This window comes from Leptosomus discolor, chromosome 3 (assembly GCF_034619465.1).
Source record: "Leptosomus discolor isolate bLepDis1 chromosome 3, bLepDis1.hap2, whole genome shotgun sequence".
NCBI classification, from domain to species: Eukaryota; Metazoa; Chordata; class Aves; order Leptosomiformes; family Leptosomidae; genus Leptosomus; species Leptosomus discolor.
In genome coordinates this window covers 4,809,722-4,832,910 of record NC_141393.1, presented here as the reverse complement: position 1 = coordinate 4,832,910, position 23,189 = coordinate 4,809,722, and the positions used below count along the sequence as shown (strand labels likewise).

General features: G+C 45.2%; 1 protein-coding gene across 1 annotated transcript in view; it reads right to left on the bottom strand.

Moving 5' to 3' along the window:
• The window catches only part of KTN1 (kinectin 1), a 74,062-nt gene extending 60,555 nt beyond the window's left edge, over positions 1 to 13,507 (bottom strand). Inside the window, exons 1-6 of the mRNA XM_086462117.1 lie at positions 12,985 to 13,507; positions 11,231 to 11,368; positions 8,617 to 8,784; positions 6,144 to 6,274; positions 3,955 to 4,071; positions 1,198 to 1,338 (exon numbers count right to left, since the gene is read on the bottom strand). Of these exons, the coding sequence (XP_086318243.1) occupies positions 1,198 to 1,338; positions 3,955 to 4,071; positions 6,144 to 6,274; positions 8,617 to 8,784; positions 11,231 to 11,368; positions 12,985 to 13,507 (1,218 nt within the window). The remainder of the gene's footprint in view (positions 1 to 1,197; positions 1,339 to 3,954; positions 4,072 to 6,143; positions 6,275 to 8,616; positions 8,785 to 11,230; positions 11,369 to 12,984) is intronic.
• Positions 13,508 to 23,189: the final 9,682 nt, after the last annotated feature.

The following is a 23,189-nucleotide window of genomic DNA, read 5'->3' as shown; positions in this document are numbered from 1 at the left end:
AGAAACTCCAGCTCAGCACCAACACGCCTACGAGCTGGTCCTCGGACATTTGTTGGGGGGTTCTTCCCCCCCACCCCTTTTTTTTTTTTCTTCCAATGCCAACAGACATACAAGATCCCAACAGAAGCAGGGGCACAAACCCCATGTAACTGGGGACTGACAGTCGTTCCAGCTTCTCTGCAATGCTGCAGCACATCAGCAGGGGGAGCAGAGCCAGAGCACTGGGGCCTCTGCGCACCTTTCCTCTAGCTTTGGCTACCACAGCCGCATCTGCAAAAGCCACCCTAGGAGCCCAGGAGATCGTGCCCAGATCTCCTTCACCCTCCCCAGCCAGCTGTAACCTTCCCCAGAACCTATCTGCCGTTGTCGATATAGGTTCAAAGAAAGTCGTCTCTGCTCAGGAGAACATAGTTCTCTTCCAAAACCGCAGAGATTCTGCTCTCCGAAGCGCCAACACAGAAGGTACAGTATTAAAGCTGGGAAGTTCACACGCTGGGCTTGAAGCTGTGACATTTTTATCGGAAAAAGACACCAGAATGTGAAATCTAAGCACCAGTCAAGTTGGCAGAAGAGGGGCCATCTTTCTTAGAAAACCTCAAGTTAAACTTTTTCATCTGATGAAACAAACTCTCCTGAGGTCACCTCATTATAATACAACATCAGGAGAGAGTAACAAGGGTCTTAAAAAAAATTTGCAAGTGTCAGCGCTTCAAATATTTTCAGCAAAGCACTCTCCCAGGCAATGATGTTTCTTGTATGTTATGCTATGTTGTCATCCTGTACTATAATTTAAAAAAATGAGATTTATCAGCTGGTAAACAATCATCAGCATTAGTGGCTCTCTTGAGTATTTCAATTAGATTCTACACTTTAATTGAATACCATTTCAGCAGAACACCACGAAGGAAAAGTAACTAGATCAGATACAGGCTGTCTAGCTAGCACTGGTCTTCTACAGACTACGAAAGTCACCTATGAGAATGGCTTGTCTTTCTTTTAGGACAAGAAATCGCTACAAAGCTTCCCATCCTCACGCAGATGCGTTACACCACCAGCTACCAGCACGCTGCATTCACAGCTCAGGATAATCAGTGAAGCCAGTTTCTGTGTGAGCAAACAACAGATGCTGCACCCCGGCTCAGCACTGATCTGCTTGGGCCCGACCATCAACTCAAACAGTTTTGGTAAAGTATTTACCTTTATCTTCATCTGCTGCGATTCCTGGTAGCTAACGTGTATTTTACTCTGAAAAGTGCCGTGCTCCTTTTCCAGCGCGTTGATGCGCTCTCGCATCTTCGCTGTGAGCAAGCCGTTCCTCTCCTTCTCTGCAACCAGCTCCTTGGGTGGGAGTGAAAGGGAAGAGGGAAAGTAGTTATCTACTGCTCCTTTCTGGAGCCTAACAGTCAAGTGTTTTAAGATAACTAAAAACAAGCAAGAGTGCATCAAACCAAAGTCACCATCAATCTTCGCTCAGAGAAGTTACAGTATTCGACCTGACCAAGCTTCCAGCACTTTTATGAGGATTTAGGATCAGCATTATTTCACATTTATTAAAAAGAGGTCTGCCAATTTAAACACTGATCTGTTGTCTCAAAAGAGCTGGAGTCTTACTGCTATTGAGTTTGACCAAAGTACACAGGGTCCTTACAATTGAAACCACAGATATCACACGGGGCAGCTTAGATTTGCATCCCAAGTTTAGCAAAACAGAAGACTGCAGGTAAAGAACGGTGGCAAAACAACAGAGCATTTTAGAGCAAATAATTGCTTTGTAGCAGGTTGCAAAGCCACCCATTTTGTCAGAGGAGACGGGCTATTAGTACCCAGCAACAGCCAGAGAAGCCCTGAATCCCATCAGCATTATTCCATATTATAGATCTCAAATGAAAATACACATTGCTATTTAGATTAATCATTTATTAGGCAGCAATTCAACCCATACACCCAAGAAATCCATAGAGCTGCTCCCCTGCAATATAAGTGCACTTGCTGCAGTAAGCAAAAGCATTAAGTGCAGCTTTCAGCACGCTCCCATTGCGGAACGGGGTATTTGTACCATCTAAGCTTCAGGTGTCTCCAGCTACACGGCACAGCACGCAGCTCCTTACAGTGCCAGGGAGCCTTGACACACAAATTAAGTGCTCTAAATTATTAGCCTGAACACCCTCCATCTCTTCAGAGTAATTATAGCTTCTTCCACATTTTAATTTCAATAAAAGTTATTCTCTTCTAGATCCAACTTACTAGCTTCAGGAGGCTATTCCCCCTGAATGAAGTGACAAGTTCCCAAGCCCACGTTCACGGAGGCATTTAGGAACTTGAGCCACACCACAAGTGTGCAAATACAGTGTAAGCAGCTTGACACAAAGCCTTCTCCATGTCATATTTGCATCTGCTAAGATGCAACAAAAAGGAGGGCACCAGGACATATTGCAGCTTCCTTCTACCCCTCCACCAATTCCACCACCCATCTGCAGTCCCCGCTAACTCAGCTGCCCTGCCAAGGCAGTGCCAGAGATCCCGGGAAGATTAACTTTCACCTCGCTTGTGTTCTGCCAGATACCTCTGAGGTCAGGCATCTCTTGCTCTCATTTATCCTCTCCAGTTATCACCTTTATCAACACCACTGCAGGAACGTCTCGGCACCCTAAAGTCCCTCTACGGTTTTTGGCAGTGTTTTCAGAGACACATTAATTAGAAGAAAAAGTGCCTTTTGCCAGTCAAGCTGAGCTTTTTCCCCTTGCTTATCCTGATACTTTAGCACTGCAGCAACTTTGCTTTTAACCATTTTCTCGCAGCTTTCACGAATGCCCATTTATTTCTCCTTCTCCCTTCCCTCCCCCAATCCAGCTGGCAAAAAACCTCTGACGACCTCTACTTTTCCACAGTTCCTGCCTTGCCTTCACAAGCACCGCTTTGCAGATGTTTATTCCCAGCCACATCAGCTTCCCCCACACCCAGGCTCCTTCATACATTCCCTCTGCTTCTGCAGCACCAGATGCCTCCCTCGCCTTTCATCCTGCAATCCTGAGCCAGAGTTTCTTCCCCTCCACACCACCAAACACAGCACAAGTCCCTTCTCCCTACAGTTACCCATCGACTATCCCAAACCTCTCGATCCCATCTGCAAATAAACACCTACCTGTGCCCTGCCAGGAGCTCCCAGAACATCCACCCCCTTCCTCCCTTCTCATCTGCCAAGGCTCCCAACTCCCACGTCCTCTGGCCACTCTGCTCCCACCTTTAGCCACCCAGCCTTCTCTGCCCGACTCGTGTCCCACAATGTGACCTTCCTGAGCCTAATGCCCATGTGTTTCCAAACCAGCCAAAACATAAGAATCCTCCCTCCAAGTCTCCAAATCGTTCCATAGCCACATCATTATTTGTTCTACCATAACTGCTTTCCTCTGAAACCTTCATTAAAAAAAAAGAAGTTTCATAAACTGGTCTTGACAGTGGTACATCAGCAATCCAGTAAGTCTAAAGCAATCAGAGCTGCAACTCAAGGGGCTAAGGAGGCAGCCTACACTTTCTGTAGCTTCCTTCTTGATGAAAACTGATGACTGTTGCGCCTGGAAGCACACAAGCATGTGAATGCTAGAGTATGTACCAAGTTAAAACTGCGATGCAGAAAGTGTGTTTGATACTTACATCCACAAAACCATATTATACTCATGAAAAAAGTGTTTTTAAAGCAACCTTTCGAATAGAAAAATAGTCCCAGCTTAAAAGTCTCAGTAAATGAACTCTCTGGAAAAGCTACTGGACAACAACCCTGCATAAATACATTATCAGAAAACCAAACACGGTGTCTTGGTAAGCTTTCCCAACATAAAAAATTCCACCTTTCAGTTTATACTAAGCTCAGTAAGCCAGCATTTGCTGGCTGCTAGTCCTACAAGCCCCTGCTCCTCTCCCACGGCACTCTCTACACCTGAACCTCTTTATATTTACCTGGGTCAGCTGCTTGCACTGCTCCTTTGCCACGGCTGCCTCCTCCTTCATCGCAGCGAGCATTTTCTCTTTGTCTTGTAGCTGATGTGCAGCTGCAGCCGACTCAGCCTTGCTAGCCTGCAGCAAAAGTACATAAAAACGATCATACATGCCAGAAGTCCTTGCCCAGCACACTAGCAGGCAGCAGAGCAAACTTGAGAGGAAAAAACCCACCCCCTCCTGCCCCCAAATCGTCTGTCTACATGGCACCACCAGTACCCAATTCTGCCACTAATGGATCCTGCAGCACCGATTTTCTTAGGCATGGAAATGCATTTTCAAACGCACTGAAACCAATTAAGAGAATAAATGGGCTCTTAAGGTGCTTCCGCGTTGGAAGAGAGCCGCTGCGGTGGCACTGGGGAAAACGAAGAACAGCCATTAAGAGAAACAAAGGAAAAAAAGACGCAGAGACGCTGAATCACTCAATAATTGAGGTTGGGAGGGACCTCCAAGATCACCTGGTCCAACCCACACTCAAAGCAGGTATAATTCAACGGACTTAATCTCCTGAATTATCTCACTACAAAGGGAAAAGGGAACACTGATCTGGTCTCTTCTTCCACTTCACAGGAGAGCCTCCAGTTGACATAATTAGGTTTCTGCTGGCACACTGACACACAAAGTTTCGGAGATACTACTGGGAACAGAACTAGAGAAACGATCCCCACAGTCCTGCCACTTGTATATCGGTCCTAAAACTGAAATAACCGCAGTAAGGGGCAAACCTTCTAAATGTTTGGGCTCAGACTTCACTCAATGAAGCCTGATAACTGAGGAAGCAACAATAAGCATCCCATAAATGCACTCTGAACTTGTTTGGAAGCTCTGCTTTAATGGTATTGTGTATGTACGCCGTAGGAAACACACTGCCAATGCCTTGCGTGAGCTACAGATAGGAAAATATTCACGTTTCCATGTACAGAAACCTAGATTTTTTAGTTGTATACAAACTCAGGAACACATTTTGACCCTAGAGGTTTAGCTTTAACACCAAACCTTCCTTTAAAAGAAAAAAAAAAAATACAATAAGCAAGCTGGCTGCTGTTCCAAATAAAACAGGTAATATCATTGCAAGTGTACCACTACTGGGTTTTCAGTCAAGCACTGAGACAAGGGCCCAGAAAGAACATGAAGTCTCTATCCTTGGAGGTTTTCAAGCACCAGACAGACAAATCCCTGAGCAGCTTGCTCCGAATTCAATGTTGAACCTGTTCTGAGCAGGCAGTTGGACCTCCTGAAGTCCCTTCCAACCCGAACTGTGTGACATGCTACCATATTGCATTAACTGAATTGACACATCTCCAGTTCTGCCTTTCTGTTCTTGTACCGTATCTGCAGAATACAGAACTGCCAGACTTCGAGAGTGACGAACGGGATGTTACAAGCACAAAGTGGTAATCATAATGGGTCACGGGAGGGAGGAGTAGGTATTTGTAAGATGCTGGTGGTCACCATTCTCTTCTGTTTTAATACAAAAACCAAAAAGGAACCGCCAAGCACTGGCACAGGTTACCCAGTGGGGTTGTGCAGTCTCAGTCCCTGAAGGTTTCAAGCTAGGCTGGATAAAGCCCTGAGCAGCCTCAGCTGACCTCAGAGCTGGCCCCGCTTTAAGTAGGGGGTTGGACTACAAACCCCCCGAGGTCCCTTCCAAGTCTGAGTTGACCTACAATCCACTGAAAAAATACCCAAAGCAGTCAGCAGACTAGAACACATAGACTTAAGAGATGGAGAGACTTGCACAACACAGAATTAGCTGCTCAAGTGCACAGCCACAGCAGCTTTTTCTTCATTTCTGCTACAGTTTAGCCTGTTTACGCATTTGTGAAAGACCCCGTGCCAACACCGACCCATCAGCTGCAGCAGCAGCCGTACATTATATACCTTATTCTCCATGGTTATCTCTGCTCTTGGTGAGCGGTCAAAGCCATCAGCCTGCCTAGCCAGCCCATGGGATGGCAGATGGCAGCCCACAGACATCTGACAACTGCTTTCTGCATGCAAGGCAAGCACAGACCAGCTGGAAAAAGTCTTCCAAAGACAGAATGCGGAAATCACAACAGAGCAGCAATACAGCTAATTCGACAGCATCTCTTTCCAGTTCCTGCTTCTTTAATAGTCGGCTCTCCCCTCCACTCACAGTCGTTTACCTTTTGCAAGACATCATGAATTGCGCTGGATTTTTCTTTTAACACGTCCACTATGCAACGGGCCTCGTCTTCAGTGAAGATCATATTCTTCATGGCCATTACAAAGTCTTTAAATTTTACTTCAGCATTCTCTGCAACGCAGAAGGGAGGATATATTTACTTTGGACTCTATACAGAATTATTTATTTTGCCTTGAAACAGCATGCAATGGGGTATCATTATGCATTATATTCAATTTCAGTCTGAAATGCCAAGAAGCAAGGGGTCATGAACACTCAGCGAAACAACTCTCCCATTTAAATCTGATAACAATCTGCCAGCTGATAGTTTTGGGAAAAAAAATCCCACCACTTTGTTTGTACAGTTGGTAACATTTACAGAGCTATCAAGACGTTAAAGCATAACACAGATTTTTGGAGTCAAAAATAGCATAAATGTGAAAACTTGAAGAGTCCTTTCCAGTGTATTATGACATTAATTCAAGCCGAGTTCTCCATTTAAAGGACAGCCTGGCACCACAAGCAATATGCAAATAACAACGTAATGAATGTAAGAACTGGCACGTTTCCGAGTACAATATATGGAAACCAGAAAAACATTCCCTCAGTGTGAGTTTGCAAATGAACTGCTGCAGAAGGAGTTTAGCAGTAGGAAGATAATCAGTAAGAACCCTCTTAATGACTAAGTGTTTAAAAAGACACAAACAAGGAAACACAATTCAACTGAACTACGCTCCAACAAAAACATTGTTCATATGAAAAACAGGCTGCACAGACATAGGTCATTAGGTGGCCCCCTAACTTCAGTAAATGGAAGCACAAGACCAAAGGCAGCCAGTATCTCTGTCAAATATTCACCAGTGCACAAAAGTACGTGAAGGAATTGGAGCGGGGTGGCGGGGAAGGAAAAACTTAAGTGATGCTTGGTTCAGAAAATGTCCCAAAGATCATGGAGAAGGGTCCAGGTTTCTCATCACAGGTGCTAAACATGCTACTGAAACCAAGCCACACAAACCCAAACCTCCCCAGAGTCTGAAAAATAAATCAACAAAAAAGCAGTGGTGATAACTAAACCCCTAATAGAAATTATTGAGCATAAAACCAGATCACTGAATAACAGAGTGCAGGGAAGGGGGGGTGGACACTGACAAATTCGAGCACACACCCTCCTAGTCCTAAATCCAACTTAGTCTTGGCCACAGACTTCAGATCACATCATTGCTGCATTGACATCATCAACGTTACTGTTACCAGGAATAAGCCAAAATCCTGAGACCACAGTCCGGGCAGCCAGGAGTCTGTAGCAGCTTGGCCTGGACCAGTCTGAGCCCTGTGCTCCCTGAAGGCAGGAAGACCTTGCCCTTGCATCCAAGAAGCTTACAGTCAGAATAAGGGAAGATTTCTATATTGGGAGGGCAAATCCCAGCTGACAGCGGAGAATTAGGAGCTCATACAGAAGGTTACAGCACGCAAAGGAGATGAGAAGGGACGGGTGTGAGAGGCTTTGATGCTGCAGGGCAGTAATATGCAGCCATTGAGCTAGAAGCACAACAGGAGCCTCAGGCAAGTGGGAATCCCATCTTGGTACCACACACAGTGGCCAGGAAGCTTTCAAGTGAGCATTTTAGAGTGTAAAAAGAAAAAAAAAAAAAAGAGGTCTCGAAGAGTGCAGCGAGCAACCAAGGCAGACACTGTTGGAAAGCCAGCCTTCTGCACAAACCTGAGCAGGGAGCCACTGCTCAGTCAGTCACTTGGGTTTTCCTCTCTGGCTGCCCACACATTTGAGGGGCTCACCTCATGGCTTAGTAAGTTTGGCATGCTTTCAGCAGGTCAGGGGCCTACTTAAAGTTTTCAGGGTGGGACACAACGCTCACGGATCACTTCAGGTCTCCGTGGGAGAGTATGAAGGAAGCTCCCCCTTGGGTTGGACCCAACCAACTCCAACTGTATTAAAAGGAAAATTCGCAGTCTTACTGGAAACTGCCGGACTATCTCCACCTGCAATTTGCTTCAGGTAACTCTGTGCTGCACCCAGAGATGCACACTGGCTGACCAGCCCAAGCTAGTGCCATGACAGCCCCAGAGCTGCACTCCTGCTCTCAAGCAGACTCCAACAGCCCGTGCTGAAAGCTCCAGAGTCCCTCACTGTTAGTGACGCCTGAACCAGCTCCTGTAAAACTAGCTCACATGCATCTGTGTGGTCTGGGATCACCCGTTTGCTCACTGTGAGGACACAAAAGCCTACAGTCCGCATTAAAAGGACTCAGAGGGCGCAAAGCCCTTTCAACAGTGCCAAAGACAGGAGAGAAACGAGCACAGACAAGAGCAGTGTCCTGCAGCCACAACGTTTTCCTCAAATCACTTCTTCCTAGCAAGTAAGAGAGGACTCCCCTCCCTACATACACAGCACGTTTTCCCCGTTTAGGTTTGCAAGCAGGTTATGCTGGAGACGTACTGCTTTATTGGTTTCTTACCTTTATCCGTTCCATTCTTCGGTTTCTTGCCACTGCTCTTCTGGATCCCCTCATGCATGTTTTGTTTTGCTACTTCAACCACTTCTCGCTTTTCCAAAGTGCCTGCATCAGCATTATCCATCAAAGGAATATAAGTAGTTGCTTGTATAAGGGGTTCATCCACCAAAACTGTAATCGAAAGTCCACTGGATGGGTTAAAGCTTTGTAATAATTAAACACCAACATTTTTAGAAGAGGTGCGTAACCTATTAGAGAGTTGGATTAAAGCATCTCTAACTGCAATAGTTAGCTATACTCTCTATTTCTACTATCCTTCACAGCTTAACTCACTAAAGCTCTTCAGGTAAGTTCATTAAATAAAGGTCTCTAATGCATAGTACTTTAATAGCTTCAATTAAATTTCTATTTCCAAAGCTGCTTTTTAGCATTTTAACAAGCAGCAGAGAAGAATCTTTACATTCTGACTTTCATTTCACTTTAATGAGAAAGTTGCACATAGCAGCAATGAGACTGGTTTACTTGTGGCTGCGTATGAAATCAACCAGCATCCCTGAAGTACCAGTAAAGTCCTTTGTCCCTATTCTGTTAAAACCTGGTACCTTACTGCCAGCATTTTCTGCCAGATCACATCACCTGTGACCTTAAACCATTCAGGCAGAACGTGTGGTAGGGACAGCAATCAAGCTTATTTCACATGCAGACTCAACTTAATGAAGATCTCTCATCTGCCAGAGCAGGCTTTAGGCATCATTAATATTCAGAGAGATACCCAGAGGTACTGACCGACCTCAGGTCTCCACCCACATAGCAGTGTATAAACACAGAAAGGATCAGCCTCTGCCCAAAGAGCTTTTCAGCCTGTGCTGCCAAGACAAAAGCAGGGGAGGGGAGAGGAAGAGCGACAGACCAGGGACAACAGATACAGCTGGCAACAGAGCTGGATTTCTGTTTGCCTCGCTCCCGAGCTGCTGGTCCACGCTGCCTGAAGTATGCAAGACACTGTCCGAAGAGCCATGCCACAGCAGGGAAGCTCACTGATCCAGCCAGCCCAGACCAAAGGGCTGATGGACAAGAGATGCCACAGGGCAGACCAGAGAGAGGAGGAACTGGGTGGGATTCAAGGTTTCAGGCATCAGTGCAAGACAAATACACATTCCTGGCTGCCAGAGAGAGTTATAAAACCTTTCTGTATTCTGGCTGCTCTTAAGGAACAGAACAGGCCAGATGTACCTTGTGTGTCACCTGCTGGAGTCTTTCCACTCAAGCAACCAGCAAACATCTGCAGGTACACTGCAAGCTCAGAAGTGAGGAGAGTTTTCCTCTAGCAGAAATATTGACCACCTAATCCAGTTACCATCCTCACCTTTTCCCTTCCTCTTAACTTCCCCTCCTTTCAAAGTCTATTTAATATCAACGAGACATTCTGCAGTGTCAGTAACATCTGAAATCCCCACAGGACTGTCTGGGCTAATCTGGATGCCCACTGCAGCCAATTTTTGCTCTGTCATTTCGGAGAGGTGGCTTTAAAAGAAAACAGCTTGCATTCAAATAATGCATGAGCTACTCCTGTGTAGCACTGACAACTTAGCTTTAATGCTGGCTGAGCTGGTACTGACACTTATTTGCCACATACAAAACAAGTTTGTGGTCCATAAAATGCCCCCTCAACAAAGGGCAACAGATGCATCACGAAAAGCACAAGAACATTCACCATAGAAGGCAATCACACCCTAGGTTCCCCATCAGTAGGTTTCTTCCAGGAATAATCTGAAAGTTTTTCTGTTGTTATAACATATAGGAACCCTACACTACTTGGAACCCCACCCTGGTCTGACCAGGGCTTACAACTGATCTGCACCCTGATGACCTGACCAAAGTACAAAGGAAACAGTGACCAACATTGTCTACTCCAGGAGGAGTCCACCAGCTGCCAGCCAACTTCTTCATAGCTGTCCCAGCAAAGACAAGTTTTGAGAAGCTAACAAGGTGGCCTCACAGAACTTCATGGTCACGCTCTTCCCAAAAGCCACATGCACAACGGCATTCATTGTAGAAAAAAAAAAAAGCCACACACAAACACAGAGGCACACTGAGCCAAGAGGAGACAAGAAACAGCATCTTGGCAGAGAACGAGGGATGACGAACAGTAAAGGCCTTGACAGCAAAGATGAGCAGTTTATGTTGGAGCAATAGCTAGCTAACAAAAGGAGAATAAGAGAGGAACGTGGTCAAAGCAACCAGCTAAAAAAGCTGCAGCCTTGCTTGGGGCAGAGGACTGCAGCAGTTCCAGACGTGTCTTGCTCAGAGCAACTTGGAGCCTGCTCAGCATACACTTCTAAATCAACACATTACTCCTCAATTCAAGCGTGGCTGTTTGGATCCAGAAGAGCTCAGGAAGGTTAACAGCATCATCCCACGTTCAGTGGTACCAGATGTTCATAAAACAGCATCTCAGGCTGAACAATCTTTCCTACCTGGAACTCCTGCTTTTTCAAATTAAAGGGAGTTATTCTTCTAGAAGTTTATTTTCCAAAGGGAAAGAAACTAAAGTATGGATGGCAAAAAGGTTTAACAGTCAGGTTTATCTGAACTAAGTCAGAGTCTGTATTCTCACCATTATCAACTTTCTGCTTCTTCGCAGAGACTTTTTTCTTTCCCGATACATTTTCTTGCTTTATTTCCTGGTGGAGCAGCACTGGGTCATGCTTTTTGGCAGGAGATGCAACAGAATCAGTCTTAGTATCTTGATCATCTGGAACAGACAATTAAGACAATATGCTCTTCTGTATATTCTCATCATCACTTTTTAAATTAGTAAATCTGTAATTACCAAAGGCCGTTCCCAGAAGAGAGAAACCCCGTATGTTAAATCAGAACGCAAAGTTATCCATACACACGTACACACATGCACTCACAAACATACACTTCCCGTTATCAGAGACCCCAAAGCAATAGGAAGGTTTAGCAGAATCAAGAGCGACAGCACCTAGTGTGTTTTGACAGACAGGAATCTTATCTGCAGGCAGAACATACAGGAGTGCAAGTAAGTTTACTAAATCCAATCCGGGTTTCACTGTGACACAGCAGACAGCACGTGTTACCCATATTAGTTTCCCATTTTCAGGAAGTATTTTATTCCCCCCCCACTCCCCACTTGGGCATTTTACACACACACACCCCCACACACACCCCCAACAGCTACTGGGACTGTGAGAAGCAGAAAATAAGTGTTTCACATTACGGAACTGTTCTTTTTAAATTTGTTTCTAGCGATTAATTTTTATCTTTTTGGACAGCCTGTGCTATATAATATTCTTGTCAGAGCTGACACACACAATACAGGGTTATGGGTGTTCGCTCCTGTAATCAAGGATAAGAGCTAGTTGTGGCTGCCCTCAAACAGTGCTTGCAGACCACGTTGTAACCATGCCACAGAGATTTTCAAAGAACACCCACAAACAAGATTTGATACTTTTTTTGTTGGTAGTGGGTGGGTCTTTTTTTTCCTCCCTTTTTTCAGAAAAAGAAAAAAAAAAATCACCACATCAAGCAGCAATGTCGTTCTTTTTCCTCACTCCCTGTAGCTAACCTGTTACGCCTGCATCTCAAAATGGTGATCTGCAAATATCTTGCATTTCACTTACTTCTGAAACTGGGTATTTTTATTCTTTTTTTAACTTCTATTCAGATGACCACGCTGAGACAAGTCAACTTATGCTGAGAATATGGTCAAGACAGTCAGTTCTCACTACAGTTTTCGGTCTGTTCTAGGTTGGAAGTTTCATTACAACAGCTGAACCAGCTTTCTTTTAGCATCAGTTCCATTCAATTATAGAGGTGTAGCAGGTGGGAAGCAGCTCTAAGTGCTTCCTTCCATGAATCAGCCACCAAACACCTCTCCATACATTAAGCCTGCACTTAAACAATGATTTATTTGGCACAGTCTGCTACGAGGTTTCTCTAGATGCCCTTCCTTATCAGAGCAACTACTCTTAGACTCCACTTTTTCATAGCTTGACATCAGAATGCACACAGCAAACATCTAACGACTTCTTTCAGATAATCAAAATTCCGACAGCTTGAGAGCAAAGTAGCCAAACCATAGAGCAAAGTAGAGATACGAGCTATTCTTTCACTTAATCTTTAGTAGAAGAAAGCAAGGACAGGAGGAGGAAAACCAAAGCATTGCTGCCAGATGAAAAACAGGGGGAGGAAAAAGCAAGAGCTTGTAAAAAAGGAAAAGGTTAGAAGTGAGCTTTGCCCCATAGAGATCAGGCAGAACAGTTGAGAGAGACACTCCGGGGCCTTGCAAAAAAGCAGAACACGGTTTTGGCGTTCTGTGCAAGAAGCATATGCAACATCAGATACCCATTCCATTTTTCTGCTTCTTCTGCCCAGACTTCTTCTTAGATGTTGTTGATTCAGATGGTGGAGTGGGCTGTTTTGTAACAGGGACTGGTTCTACTTTCTTGCCTGAAGACTTGGATCCTTCTGACTCCTTGGTTACATGATCATCTTGAACGGCCTTATGCTTCTTCTCCTTCTTCTTCCGTTCTCTAACGCCGGTAGACGCTTCAGTCACACTCAAGGGAACAGGAGCGACATGCTCTTCATCTGTACTCAGGGCATCAGAAAGCTTAAAGTCCCGAGGTGTACTTTCAGAATCAGACTCATGGATGTTCCCGTTCTGAGCTTCTTTCTTCTTGTTCTTCTTCTTCTCCGTTTTCTTTTTATCAGTCTTGGTAGGTGGAAACTTTAGGTCCCTTTTCTGTTTTGCAAGGACTTCATCATATAAAGTTTCTTTCATGAAAAGCCAGAAGAAGAGGAAGATGACTGTAATAACCACAGAAGGAACGAGGATGATAAAGTAGGTGGACTCATAAAACTCCATTGTGCTTTTTCTTAGCTATTTAAAAAACCTAGAGGGGAAAAGGCAAAAAAAAAAAATTAGGTTTTGAACAGGTTTTCCTCAATATTATTTCCCCCACCAACCACAATAATAAAAGAAGCTTTGGCATTGTTTTGGAGAAGCCTTAAAACAGCTTTTAATAAAATTACCAAACTAAAGCAATCATGGAACAACTTCTGGAATCATTTCCCATTTGCTTCAAAGTTGTCAGCCTTGATAAGAAGGAACTGCAGTTTACAAGACTGCTAATCTTGGAAGAGATCAGTTCTCCTCTTTCCTTACTTTTCTCCATCTTCCTCATTCTCCCTTCCCAAGTGACCTTCATGAAGTTAAAGCTTTTGATTTCAGAAATACGTGAGACAGCACTTTCAGAGGCTGTGAATTAAGGACCAGCACAGGCAGAGCAACTTTTTTCTCTGATGTAAATCAAACATAACGAATTAAGATTTCCATCTTGGCAAGTGGGAGTTAAACTTCAACTTCCTTTTGTTCCCAGATTTATGATAGCTTCAGAAGTGGAATGATGGGAATAAGGGAGAGCGCCCTAAATTTTAGTTAACCATAAAGAATCAGGTATTTTCAAAACTGCTTTTTTGAAGTCTAAAACCCAGCTTTAAAGTCACAAAAATTCCACACATTTATAGGAAAACAGGAAGGTCTGTTACTTATTTTGTGCATGTAAGTGTGCACAAATTCCAGGGCACTAACTGACCAGATGACTCCAGGATAATTTGCTTAAAAACGCTATTTGTGCTCTGAGCACTATTTTTTTTTTTAAAGCAGGAACCACAGAGTTTAAAAAAAAAAAAGTCAAGATGAAGCTAAAAACCTAATTTGGGGGCCAAGACAAAACCAATTCTCCAATTTCACAACTGATCACTATGAACAGAGCTGGATTTTTGCAGGAAGAATTCAAATCCTCTCCAGTCTGTTTGTTCCAAGGGGCAAAAAAAGCACCCACCATTAAAAAGACAATCAAAACTAGTTAAGCAAGTGCAATTCCTGATTCACCAACTCAGTTTAAAAAACACCACGGAAAGCACGTGCTTCAACTGTATTTTTCTCTACACAAGACAACTCTTCAACTCAACCATCCCTTGGGAGACCCATTCTCTTGGGAAGGAAAGGCAAGGGATCTAACCCAGGTTGTGTCTCCCATAATCTTTGTCACCTTCTCTGCAACCATTGCCCAACTGCAGCATCCCCCAACACAGCCAACGCACACAAAGGTCCCCCAACAACGCCTGGGGAAGCTCGTAGCGTTAGTGATGCTGGGCACAGTTACACATCAGCCTGCCCTTCTGCTTCTCCTCAACCAACCTGAGGATAAGCGCTCCACACAGGCTTAGACATAAGTGAGATGACCCCAAAAACAGTCGGGAAAACTGCCCCACACCTTAAAGCAATACTGCTTGGAGTATTTCCACTGCCATTCAGAAAAAGAAAACAGATGTGCCTACTGAGGGCACAGGGAACAAAGTCCATGTAGAAGCTGCATGGTGCAGGGAGAGGACAAGCTCTCCTCGCTTTGGGGCAGACAGAGGATTACTCTTTAAACCCCCAATAGTATAACATTTAAGGTAGTTTTACTTATCTCCTGGCTGTGCTGGAAGCTGCTATCGTAAACCAGCTTGCCATCCTGCTACATTGCCGAGAACTTAAGTTTTGGAGCCTGGCTCCAACTCAGAAGGGAAGAGTTTGTCGTATCTAGTAGTTTCTGGACAGAGAGGAGTTACTGCGATAATCTATTTATACAGTGCATTGAGCAGCACAGAAAGCACGGAGTGGGAACTCTAATTTGGCTATTAAGTTATCCAAACAACATACTAACATTTCAATTAACTAATTATTCATCAGTTGTCTTCACATTAAGTCTCCTCCCAGTTTGTATTTATTTTCTGAGTGCACACAGCTCACTGAAAAGGCTTGAGTCTAGAATTATATTCAGCACAGAAAACTTCAGAAGGGCTGAGAAGGATGGGAGGAAAAGCTTGTCTTTTGGGGAGAAAAAGCACAGATGCTCCACACTAAGCTGGAGCTTTCAAAATGATTAGTTACAGCTACTTGATAAAACCAGCTTCCTGCACTAAGTGATCTAATATTAGTCATCTCTTGAAGGAAGCAGATCTTGAAAATTTGTCTCAGCCAGAGTCAATATTGAATGCTTAAAGGAGAAGCTAATCCCTAAAGTAAATATGTAATTAAGCAGATTTTTCACAAGTGTAATTAAGTTGATCATTACAATACATTACTGCAACAATTACAATACCTAACCACAAAGAGCCCAGAGCAGCCCACCTCTGCCTTGCTGACACACAAGCACGCAGCTGGCCATAAATTCATCCGACTGCTTCAGCCAAGCCGGGACGATCACACCCTGCAGCCATCCCTACGCGTTTCCCACCACCCGACACCAGATGCTCAGGTCAAGTCACACGCTCGGCAAAACACGCGTTGTAAAGGCTCAAGACATCAAGTGGCAGAAGGCACGTTGGTCATCAACGTAGGGCCAAGTATAAGCAGAAAATGATTGCTGCTTTGAGACCAGAGAGGCTAGACATGTTTAAAGGCTTCAGCTGCTTCAAGAGCAGCCATAAATATGCAATTATAACAGCTAGTCCAAGTGCAGAACATGTACGAGACTAGATGAGGTCTGATCTCAGAGCTGGCTGAGCAATGCGAGCTCCACTGAGCCTCAGACCACCACCCTGCACTTCCCTCCACTTGTGGAACAACGCTGGATCCAGAGCACAGCGTGGCAAGGATGAGTTTCAGAGCCTCAGCAGACCCAATTACTGCTCCTGTCCTCCTCCTGCTCATCAGGGCAAAGCGGAGCAAAGGCCAAATGAACGCTTCCACCCCAAACACTGTGACCAGAGACACACAGATTTCACCTCAGAAGCGCAGCAGGGAATGTCACATACACAAATCCAGCCTTTCATATAGAAGCAAGGTTTGAGAAAAAAATAAAAACAAGTAAAAGCCTCAGGTTGTAACTAGGATTGATTAAGCACACCTAGGAACAGCAAACAAGAGCTCTGCTCTGATGGTAACACAGTAATTTCCCATCTCAGCCCAGCATGTGCAAGGGCATTTTAAAATCACTTCTGGAAGGATACCATTGCTGCTAGCTTGTATGCAGAACGACAAGATGATCCTTCACCATCCACCCCTTGTCAAGATGTCTTTATAAAGTGGCATCCTTGCCACGGGGTAAATAGGCAGTGTTTTGGCTCACATGCTGTTTCCAATTGTCATCCGACAACCTACCATTACAAACAAGTTTCTCCATTCCCATTTATACTTCCACATTACACTGACAAGCCATCTAGGAAAAAAAACAGAAGGAATCTATAAGGGGAAAAAAAAAATCCTACGCCACACAAAAAGAAACAGGACAAAGGAGATTCTTAAATTAAACCAAGCAAACGCTACATTAAAACACCTTCACATCGCAGCTTAACTGCTCAGGATTTAGTTCTACCATCCCTCCCATTCCTGTTCGCTGTGGGAACACGAGACACCCTCACAAAAATATTACTTCTCATCCCTCCAGCAGTGCTGGCAGAGGGACTTATTACTCACAGCCCTCCCTCGGACAACTTTCCGGGGCGGCTGCACCAGCTCTCTACCCACTCAAAACTGCAATCCCCAGGCAAGGCACACCCAGCAGAACTTGCACGTACACACCCCCTCGCTCCTGCCAACAAGAGGCACAGCGACTTTAGCTACACAATTTCCAAGTTATTCGGTTAAATACTCACCTTCCATGCTTATTTGATATTTAACCTGATGTTTATCAGGCACGATTCTTAGAGCCCAGCGCCCGTGCCAGGCTCAACACTTGCAGACACGCTCCCGTCTCGTTCATAAATTCAAGAACTCACAACATCCCTTTAGTCATTCTGAAAAAGGGGAACAAACCGCATCTGTCCCAGCCCACATGCAGACTCTGTTACTGTTCCCATCCCGTGTTGAACAAAAGAATTGCACTTTTGTTCCCCAAAACAGAGCCCGTGCCACAGAAAATAACTATTTCTGAACTCCAGTGCAGTATTAGCGCTTGCACCTGACTTTCTCTGCTAGTTAACACTGCCCTGGATTTTTTAAACACACCCTTCGCTTTTTGCATTTAAATCTCAAGTTTCACCCTGCACAGATACCACATTTCACGGGATATTCGTTCAGTTTAGGTCCAGGGGATTAGCTTACTTGAGAAGACAGAAATAAATTATAGCTCCATCTGGCTAATGAGTCACTTGTAGCTTAGCCCCAGCACATTAGAAGCACGGCTTGTATAAATGCTTGGGTCCCAAGATGCACATAATCTCCAGGGATTTGTGCCTCTCTGAAAAACTAATATTTAAGGAGGGAAAATATAGGTACCAAGGGTTTTTTTGTTTTTTTTGGTTTTTTTTTAAATACTAAGCAGTTTAAGAGATACCACATATGATTTAGCTAAGGCAACAGTTTCTTTAATTGGGGTATTTTCCCTGGGATTTTCTCAAGCTGGCAAGCGGACTAAAAGAAAGCCCTCCCATCCACAGTCACTACAAACGCTACAAGAAGTCTCAGAGGAGTATCTGTATTCACAAATTCCTCAAATAGGTAACAGTATTTTTTCCTTAATCTGCTCACGGTTAGCAACACGCTCCCCATCAGCCAGCTGCAAAGAGGATCTTCTTGAAAACAGCTTCACTGCCAAGCTCATCTTCCCCCAGAGCTCTTCGGGAGAAGATGCCCAGCAACTTGGGCTAGACAAGGAAACTACACCCACATCTGCCACAGGTGAAATACAATATTAAACAAGACGTTCAGCCACTCCACGCATATTCCCCATCCATAGCGGGAGCAACCAGCCCTCTGTGACTTTGTCCATGAGCACTAACTGCAGGGCTCAAGCTCTAGGAAGGAGAAAAACCTAAAGGCAGTTCATTTAACACAAGCATTGCTACAGTACAAGAAAAAACTGCGGAGTTAGAACTTAGGTTGGCTTGATTTCAGTTTAAGCAGCCCTATACATCACTGAAAAAAACAAGGCGTGTTCTTCACGCTCCAAGCGGAGACACAAAAGACAGCAGAGCTTCTGCGAGGTGACACTCCGAGGCAGAGTGAAAGCTCAGCTGTCAGAGCAGGCAGGGATTTCAGCTCATCAAACTTGCTCTGAATTTGTTAACCTGGCTAACTTCAGCTGCTGAGCAACGCTGGGAACAAAGGGAGCCCTTGCAATGACTCAACATCCTCCTCAGCCTTCCCATCCAAGGGGTACCCATTCCCAAAAAACACTGCCCAGAGAACACCAGCGAGGAGCCAACTACACCTGAGCACTGGTTTTAAGATATGAAAATAAGATATTACGTATAAATCTCACCTATGTAAGGAAAAAGGCACAGCTTCCAGTAAGATCATCCACAATCTTATCTCAGGTCACTTTTAAAATCACACAACTTTGAGGCATGCATGAAGCATCCACCACCTGGAAAAGCCAAAGGTCTAGATGGCCCTGCCAGTTTCGACCCCAATGGCAAAAATTTAACTTACTTTTTTTGTATTCTTTTTAAACTGTATTTTTATAACTACATTTCCATGCTCTGTTTACAGAAGTCCTCTCAAAACTAAGACTAGGGGGAAGCATAATAAACAGCAATTCAAGCTCCAAGTTTCTTTCATTTAAATACTTGCCCTGACAGCATGATTTATGCAGCAACAGAAGAAAACTGTAGACACTCGAAATTACAGACTGAGCCATTCACGTATCAAAGCTGCTCTTCTCTGGGAAGAAAACCTGTTCAAGTGAAGCTCAACAGTGCTTGACACCCCCTACAAACTGCTAACAGCAAGAGGAGAATGAGACTTGTCAATAAATCTTGCTCTTCTTCACTTGATTACGCTGATACAATTAAGCCATTTGCAGAGCACAATCTCAGCACTTCAAATACCCTCTAGGTAAATATTTTCCATTCCAAACATGCCGCTGTTTGCACCATCTGTTGGGCTGTGTCTGCTCCCAGTTGCTTGATGTTAGTTAACACAGACACACTATTTATTAAATCCCAGAAAAAGAGTAGCTTTGCTTCAACAAAAGCCTTCGCTTTTTTCTTTTAATACAGCTGTAGAGCCAACGCCTGACAAAATGCAGCAGCGGTGCCAAGAGCAAGCTAGGAACACAATACGGCTACAGGACGTGGCCACCGCTGTCTGGGAGACGACCTTGCTCTTGTTCAAGTGCCTGCAGCGGTGAGCAGCCGGGTACCTCCGGCAAGGGTTTGCTGGGGAAGGGCAAGAGGTTTCCACCGCAACCTGGCCATCCAGGCAAGTTCACACAAGATAAGGCAGGGCAGGGATTCACTGTGCAGCAGCTCACGCCCTGAAACCACCTGGGCGATAAAGCCGGGAGTTGGAATTAGCATCAGTGAAAGTGGAACGAGCAACCTCACATTTATCCAGGGATAAAGCAAAGCATGCACACCTGTTGCTGACACAGAGCGAGGAACGCGCTGGAAAACTATGCTCTGTCCTCCTGCCCTGCAGCTGACCCAAACCCCCCAAAACTGCACAGACCTTGTCATGGGGTTCACCAAACCATGAGCATGAAGACACTGATATCCAAAATAGTGTGGCCAGCAGGACCAGGGAAGGGATCGTCCCCCTGTACTGGACACTGGTGATGCCGCCCCTCGAATGCTGGGTGCGGTTTTGGGCCCCTTGCTACAAGAAGGACATTGAGCTGCTGGAGCGTGTCCAGAGAAGGGCAACGAAGCTGGTGAAGGGTCTGGAGAACAGGTCTGTGAGGAGCGGCTGAGGGAACTGGGGGTGTTCAGCCTGGAGAAGAGGAGGCTGAGGGGAGACCTGATCGCTCTCTGCAACTATCTGGAAGGAGGTTGTAGTGAGGGGGGGGTCAGTCTCTTCTCCCAACCAACAAGCGATAAGACAAGGGGAAATGGCCTCAAGTTGCACCAGGGGAGGTTTAGATTGGACACTATGAAAAATTTCTTAACCAAAAGGGTTATCGAGCACTGGAAGAGGCTGCCCAGGGAAGCAGTGGAGTCACCGTCCCTGGAGGTGTTTAAAAGACACATAGATGTGGTCCTTAGGGACATGGTTTAATGGTGGGTTTGGCAGTGCTGGGTTAACAGTTCGAGTCTATGGTCTTAAACGTCTTTTCTAACCTAAATGATCCTATGATTCTATATCATTCAGGACTGAAAATTCTTTAGGAAACTAAAACATTTCTTGTGGTGTTTGTAAGGGGATGTTATTTGGGATAAAATCTGGCACCCATCAGGGCCAGAGGAAAGCATCCTCGGCCCCACCAGACTCCAGAAATTGCAAGTTTTCCCTTAAAATCACTAACTTCTAACACACACCTATTATCTCCCAAGTCAGAAGATAACAAATTATCTTCACACTACCTTCTTCCAAAGTGCTTGTAAAGGATCAAAGGTTTCTTTCTTCCAGAGGGAGAGGGCTGGGGGAGGACTGCAGCCCGAGAGGGCTCTCTGCATTACTCAGCAAGTCTGCGGCTTCCCATCGCTATTTCCAGGGAGTCCCTGAGGCTTCCCCGGCTCCTTCCTTCACACACTCGTGTACAGACATGCTCTGCCCACACCACCGTGAACGGTTCAAGAAGCTGCTCAGGTGTTTAGACGCGACCTCGCTGTCTTTTGGGTAAGCGGTTCCCCTTTCCCTGCTCTCCTTGCAAGCAGAGACCCGATCTGACATCTGCTCTTCAATCACCACTCACTTCTGTTAATGGGAACGGGGAAACGAAACTTCTCAATGATACAAAGGAAAAAACACTCACTGCATTTTCTCACAAAGGACCAAAGAGCAGCAAGATCTAAACTAAAGGTTGAACGCAGACGCTGATTTTCTCAGCTCGCGGTTCTGCTCGCCCCCCAAGCGGGCAGCGGCAGCAGCCAAGGTCGCTCACTCGCACGGCAGCTCCCAACAGCCAGAAGTTCCCCCGTGACATCTGTTGCTCTCCATCGCACGGGTTGCATCAGAAGGCACAGCTCAACAGCAAAAGAGGCTGCACAAGCAGCCATACAAACGCAGCAGCATGAACAACGCTGCTGATGTTAAGGCAAGGAAAGATGGCAGCAGTCTCAGAGAGGCACCGCCTCTGCAAGCCAGGCAGCAAAGTCTCACTTCTTCTCCAAAGCTGCCAGATAAAGCCAATGAATCCAGCCAGCAGGACAGCTGCACCTTTTAGCTATGTGTTAGAAAAGAGCTAAGTTTACATTTCTAGTAGTCTCAACGTACCAAACTTGACCAAAACCAACCTTCACTGTTCTCGCCACGGCACTGCTCAGCTGCATTGCACTGAGTGGCTTTCACAGGTTTGCTCAAGGTGTAACAATACATCGCAATAAACTCAACATTGATTAACTCCTTAGTTCTGGCTTTGTAGGCAATGCTAGAACTTGGGGTTTTGCCAAAGCCATACTAATGCAGGATTACATACTAAAAATAAGGGACAAAGCTAGCAGATTAATGGCCGAAGCTGAGTTTAGATTACCAGCCTGAGCAGCGGTTCCACACGCTGCGTAGTTTTTGAGCATCAAGAGGTCTCCTGCAACACGAACCTGTGCAGCAGCAGGAGCCAGGTACAGATTTAAGCCAGGACTCTTGGGTCAAACAGGCAGAAGCATTAAACATGCACAACTGCACATGAAATCTGTTTCTGCCCGCCACCCGGATGGGAGGGAGGAATCAGGCCATGCCTGTTTTGTTATTCTGATTAGATGCCTGGAAAGTTAACAGAGGTTTGTAGAAGCCAAGTCGATGTGACAGTCCATAGCAGCTCGGGTTTATCGCACACAAAAGCCATTTACACAAACTTAAAGCCACTATACACCTCCACAAAGGCCTTTTGGCATCTGTCGTGGTCTATTGTATAAATATATATTCACAGTATAATCTTTACCTCAGATCCACAGAAAGCCTCAGAGCACAGTCACCATCTCCTGGAGCCAGCAGGAGATGAGACACGAGCGCTCTGATGCCGAGCACTGCACAGCCCAGCTGTGTTTGCTCTGAGTTTTACCGTGGCTCGCTCAGCTACCACGGCACCCGTTCCTAGGACACGGGGGTTCTGCGTGACCACAACTCCTCGTGCTTCCTTCGGCTGGAGTCACAGAGCTGCCCGTCACCCACCTTATCCCCTCCTCCATCTGTGACATCACCGCGTGCAGCGTCATTCCCAAAGTTGGCTCTGCCAAAACAAGGCCAGGTGAAGGGTCTCAACTGTAAGGGTATCAGGCTCTTACTCCAACACTCTTAATCCTTTCCTGACACAGGAAAAAGTTGCACTAGCACAAGTATATTTATTCCGAGACTTCAGCACCTACCCTTGCCATGCTCTGTTACTTTAACTTGATTAAAACAAGCTCTACAGCACCCACAGCAATTACACACTTGACTCCCCTCTGGTCGCAAACCAGGCAGAGCCTCAAATTCCAAGTGAAAAAAAAAAAAGCTGAAGATCGCCTCTTGAGAAATTTGGGGCTGTTACAGCCCCTTCATCTCTTTACATCCAATTCAGTCTCTGCAAGCAGGGAAAGATAGAGGAAAGCAGGTACAAGCAGTAGCTTCTCAATAATTAAATTCCTCTCATACTTTCACAGCAATCTGTAAAGAAAAACAGATGGAATTAAACCTT